Below are 5,387 nucleotides of genomic sequence, written 5' to 3'. Positions count from 1 at the left end.
AGGGGAGCTGTGACGTCACTCGGCGCATAAAGTCCTTCAGGGAAAGCAGCTCTCAGGCGCAGTGGGAAGTTGTCAGTGTTGGCTGCTGTATCGTGACCACTTAAGGAAATGTAAGGAGATTAGAGGGGCAGGCGCTGCCCATTGTGAAGGAAATGACACTTGAAACTTTACCAGAAGTCTTTATTCGATATGAGCACTAGACTGGGCGAACAGCTTGATTTCAGCACCGAGGACAGTTCACAGCTGGCGGAATGAGATCCTCCCGGAGTGAAGACGGCGTGCAGGAACTTGTCATGTCCAGCCTGACGTCCAAGATCCTGGACGTGCGTGTAGGGCCAGCGCAGGACACAGCGACGACTACAGCTTCAAGTTTTATGGAGAATGAAACCAGCTGTGGGGAGCAAATCCTGAGCTATGGGAAGACGGAGAAAGTGCTCATAGGAGGAATTCTGACCATGCTCACCTTCTTAACCATCTGTGGAAATTTGCTGGTGGTCATTTCCGTGTGCTTCGTGAAGAAGCTGAAACAACCCTCCAACTACCTGATCGTGTCTCTGGCCGTGGCGGACCTGTCCGTGGCTGTGGCTGTGATGCCTTTTGTGAGCATCACTGACCTCATAGGAGGACAGTGGATCTTTGGGCGCGTTTTCTGTAACGTCTTCATCGCTATGGACGTGATGTGTTGTACAGCGTCAATAATGACTCTCTGTGTGATCAGTATAGACAGGTGAATCTCACTTTTCTTGAGACTATACTGTACAACTCTCCACTGTCTTCTCACTTGCACTGATTACATGAGTCCAGCTCATGTAAACACACTGTCAAAGGGGAATTCCACCCATTTTTTAAAGTTTCTGCTTAATTAAATGGTTGAGATGTAAGTAATTTAGAGTAGTTTGATCTGAAATGGGCTGTCATACACTTTTAAAAAAGATGGTTCTTTAAGGGTTCTTTAGCAAAGACAATGGTTCTATATAGACTGATAGAACATTTTTGAAAATGTGCTATAGAAAACCATATAAAGCACATTCTCCATCCATCAGTCTGAAGAGCCATTCCACCATGCAAAGAATTGTTTGAACATGCAAATGGTTCTTTAAGTGTTTGTGGTTCTATGCAGAACCATTGTCTTTTCTAAAGAACCCTTCAAGACCCGCCCTTTTTAAGAGTGTAGAGACACATACCAATTCAGAATTGTTCACTGCAATGGTGATAGGAACCAGATGTCTGAAGCCTTTTAAAAGCTCCCTCACAGAAAGTTATTATGGTGAAATGGTTATGTATGCATGGCCTGATGCCTCAATCATTGTTTAGTAACATTTTGACCTAAAATGTACAATTCATGGAAGACAGGTACATGCAGGTGTTGTGAGGCAAAATAGAAACCCAAAGAAAACTAATTTTAAGGATTTGACATTGTTTTACCATTTTCAACATTACATGTCACTGTTGTTGGAACAAAACCTCATAACTCCAAAATGAGAACTTTACAGGAGAAGGAAAAAACATACTCTGCTTTGAATGTAAGTCAATAGAACCAGACTTTGAAAGTGAAACATTTTAGATGAATGCTAAACAGAGCTGTACATAATTCCATAATGACCGAAAAAGCATTTTAACATTCAGAATAACAAGAAGATTAATGTCCAGAATGCCTTGTGTTTGAAAAGTGGTGATCAAATCATAGAAAAACACCGGATCAAAAAATGACTGTAAATTAAGTAAATAAAAAGACAATAAATTATTATAGTATAATTTAGTAACTTCTTGATCTTTATTCCAAAAAATGTGAAATATAAAAATAAATAATACATAAAATGTACATTGTATATGTTGTTACTGCATAAAATAACAGCAATTATTAATATGACAAGTTATTCCAAACTTCTGTACATAGCATACTTATTGGAAACGAACACTTAAAAAAAAATCACAGCCTTTAGACAAAATTCACATGAAGAATTGTATGTTATAAGTATAGACGATAATCTCCAGTGTGGCATCATTCACAACTGCAGTGTTTGAACTGAAAAGATGAAGTGGTGCATTGAGTTTGATTCTTGAACTTGATTCAGATGTGTATATCATTTCTACATGAATAACCTATATTACATCAACACAGTTGTTAAGAGTAACTGAACATCAAAACTGTGTGGAAGTAATATGTTTTTTAATGTGGAAATGCTGTACACATTTGAATCAAATAATTCTTCAGTGCTTGTGTCCAGCTAAACATGAATGAACATTGAGATGTGTTAATTCTACACAGCAAACTTGTTTTTGTTCATACATAATGCAAAATAAGCAGTTATGGAAGAGCAGCTTGTCTCCATCAGTACAAATTAGTGTTATATGCATCATTCTACTGAAATGGTTCAAAGTTCAAAACATATTTTGGCAAACACAGCTTTGTACAAATGTGTTTGATAGTGACAATTCGTGATACTAAACACTGATTTCCAGACTGTGGGACACATTTACTTCAAAACAATAGGATCTAATAGCTCACCATGTGGCCATGAGGGACAGGGATGCAGTCTCACTGCTCTAAAAAGCAGTTGTGGCTAAAATAACTTATTAAAACTTATTAAAGTTATTGATTAGTTTTTATTTAAAAATAAAACCAAAATCTTTCAACTTCACTTTAAAAGAAATCAAAACGATCTTTTTAAAACAGCACTGGAAAAAGTACACATTATTTTCTTGTTAAAATTTAGGGGTTAGAGTTCAATTAATGCCTTGCATTTAAATAGATCATAAAATTGATTAAATTGATCCTTATAATTATCTAAGGCCTGAATGTTTAATTATCTTTTTTTTAAATAGATTTTTTACTTTGGGACCACAATTTAAACTAATTCGGTAGAATGGTCCATACTTTTTCTCCATAATTTTATAACAGTATGTACAAAAACATTGTAACATTTTTTGATGTTATTCCAATGGAATAGGGCGGCACGGTGGCGCAGTGGGTAGCGCTGTTGCCTCACAGCAAGAATGGCCTGGGTTCGATTCCCGGTCAGGCGACCAGGGTCATTTCTGTGTGGAGTTTGCATGTTCTCCCCGTGTCTGCGTGGGTTTCCTCCGGGTACTCCGGTTTCCTCCCACAGTCCAAAAACATGCAGTCCGGCCAATTGGACATGCTAAATTGCCCCTAGGTGTGAGTGAGTGTGTGACTGTGTATGTCTGTCTGTCTGCCGTGCGATGGACTGGCGACCTGTCCAGGGTGTATCCTGCCTTCCGCCCAATGACAGCTGGGATAGGCTCCAGCACCCCACCGCGACCCAGAAGGATAAGCGGTTTAGATGATGTATGTATGTATTCCAATGGAATAGCTCTCTCATTTCATCTCATTTCTATCCCTCTGTAGGTATCTTGGCATAACAAAGCCACTGACATATCCTGTGAGACAGAGTGGAAAGTGTATGGCCAAGATAGTGCTGTCAGTATGGCTCCTGTCTGCTTCAATCACACTACCTCCTTTGTTTGGATGGGCACAGAACGTGAACGACGACAACGTGTGCTTGATCAGCCAAGACTTGGGCTACACCATCTACTCCACAGCCGTGGCCTTCTACATCCCAATGTCCGTCATGCTAATCATGTACTACAGGATATACAGGGCGGCTAAAGTGAGTGTGGCCAAGCATGCCATCGCCATCATACCTAAGGCTGAGGAAGCCAGCGTAGACTGTGTTTCGGCCGTACTGAAGCTCCAGAGGGATGCTGAGGACTGTGCGAGCTTTGCTCGTCTTTTGAGGAGTGACCGCAGGAACATCTCCATCTTCAAGCGTGAGCAGAAAGCAGCAGCTACTTTGGGTATAGTGGTGGGGGCCTTCAGTGTGTGCTGGCTGCCTTTCTTTCTGTTGTCAACCGCACGGCCCTTCATCTGCGGCGTGACGTGCAGCTGCGTGCCCTTATGGGTGGAGAGGACCCTGCTCTGGCTGGGATATGCCAACTCCCTCATCAACCCCTTCATCTACGCCTTCTTCAACAGAGACCTCAGGACCACCTACCAGAACATCATCTGCTGTCGATATCGTAACATCAACCGTAAACTCTCAGCAGCCAGTATGCATGAGGCGCTCAGACTAGCAGAAAGGCCTGAGGTCATGATGTAGGTCACTTTTACTGGGATAAATGTTTAAAAATAAGGTGTCAAAAAGTGTTCATAAAGGAATAGTTTGGCAAAAAACTTACCCCAAATGCAGTTGATCAACCAAGGTGTTCTTTAGTTTAGAACTGTAGCTACTAGGCTAATGGTACTAACATTTGGAGAAGTTGGAAGAGTCAATAGTCACCCAAGCTGTTTCTCAGATACATGCCGAAATTTTCATATATTTGTTTCACGTTATGTCAGTAAGCTACATAAATTTGTAAAAATAAAGGGTTATTTACACATTTAAGCTACGTTATCATCCACATAATGTCCTGCTTTCAGTAATATGCCAGCTCTTTTCTGGGAGCCTGGAGTGCAGGGAGTGTTGTAAAAACCTCACTACACAGGTAACTGGCAATAACAATAAACCTTCAGTGCTCAGTCAGCATCCCCTGACACTTGCATGTGGGTCAAAACGATGAATAGACTGGTCAGTGGAAGCACTAAAGACTAAACCAAGAGAAGATGAATGGTTCTGCAAAAATCTCAATTGAAAGCTTCTTTAGGAACCCAACAGTGGTTCCTCTGTGGCATTGTTTCAAAGAACATTTTCTGGCACCTTTATTTTTAAGATTGTAGGGAAGAACTAATGTGATAATGAAGGAGATTTTGCGAGGCTTTTACACTGAGAAGCTTTCTTTTTTTGATGAATTGTTTATTGCTGGAGTGGCACTGCGGCTTAAGTGCAACTCAGATGAAACACATTTTATTCTAAGGATTCACCAGATGTCTCACTTTATTCCAGCCTCGCTCCCCACACTGACTTTTTAATGAAGGAGAAGATTTTTCACAAAATAAATGTTTCACAGTCATTGGTATGGCCATATTGTAGATGTATGTAATAGGCTCATATTTTCTACCAATATATCAAGTACAGTGATTAAAATTTGAGACTAAAAAATTGTTGCAACACCAATAGAAAACCCATTAAGCAGTAATACAGCACAGTATAATGTAAGTATCCATGCTTAAATTGTCTGACATAAGATTGCTTACAGACAAGATTACATTTGCAAGTCTTTTGTTTCTATGTGGGTTTATATGTGTATATGACTTTTCAATGAAGGAGAATGTTTATTCCCTAGTAATAGTGTGTAGGTGATACTGTAACAGGCCTATGTTTTCTACCAAAACGTCAAATTCAGTGGTTCTCTTTAGGGAGTACAAATCTTTGCAACAAATGAAAGAGTATTGTACCCCCTCAGCAGTAATACAAGATTACTGCTGG

General features: G+C 40.1%; 1 protein-coding gene across 1 annotated transcript; it reads left to right on the top strand.

The window, feature by feature from the left end:
- Positions 1–232: 232 nt before the first annotated feature.
- On the top strand, positions 233–4,121 carry LOC118808870 (5-hydroxytryptamine receptor 7). Its single transcript, XM_036571750.1, has 2 exons — positions 233–727; positions 3,371–4,121. The coding sequence occupies exons 1-2, from the start codon at positions 252–254 to the stop codon at positions 4,119–4,121; spliced, it is 1,227 nt and encodes a 408-aa protein (XP_036427643.1). The 5' UTR covers positions 233–251.
- Positions 4,122–5,387: the final 1,266 nt, after the last annotated feature.

Source organism: Colossoma macropomum, unplaced genomic scaffold, assembly GCF_904425465.1.
Source record: "Colossoma macropomum unplaced genomic scaffold, Colossoma_macropomum, whole genome shotgun sequence".
In the NCBI taxonomy this organism is placed as follows: Eukaryota; Metazoa; Chordata; class Actinopteri; order Characiformes; family Serrasalmidae; genus Colossoma; species Colossoma macropomum.
The sequence above is the reverse complement of the archived record's forward strand: the minus strand, read 5'-3'. Positions and strand labels throughout refer to the sequence as shown.

Excerpts from the sequence above, each read along its gene's own strand:
- LOC118808870 (XM_036571750.1), top strand. The coding sequence starts at position 252 with ATGAGATCCTCCCGGAGTGAAGACGGCGTGCAGGAACTTGTCATGTCC. Across the intron at positions 728-3,370 it reads TGTGTGATCAGTATAGACAG|GTATCTTGGCATAACAAAGC; the intron begins GTGAATCTCACT and ends ATCCCTCTGTAG.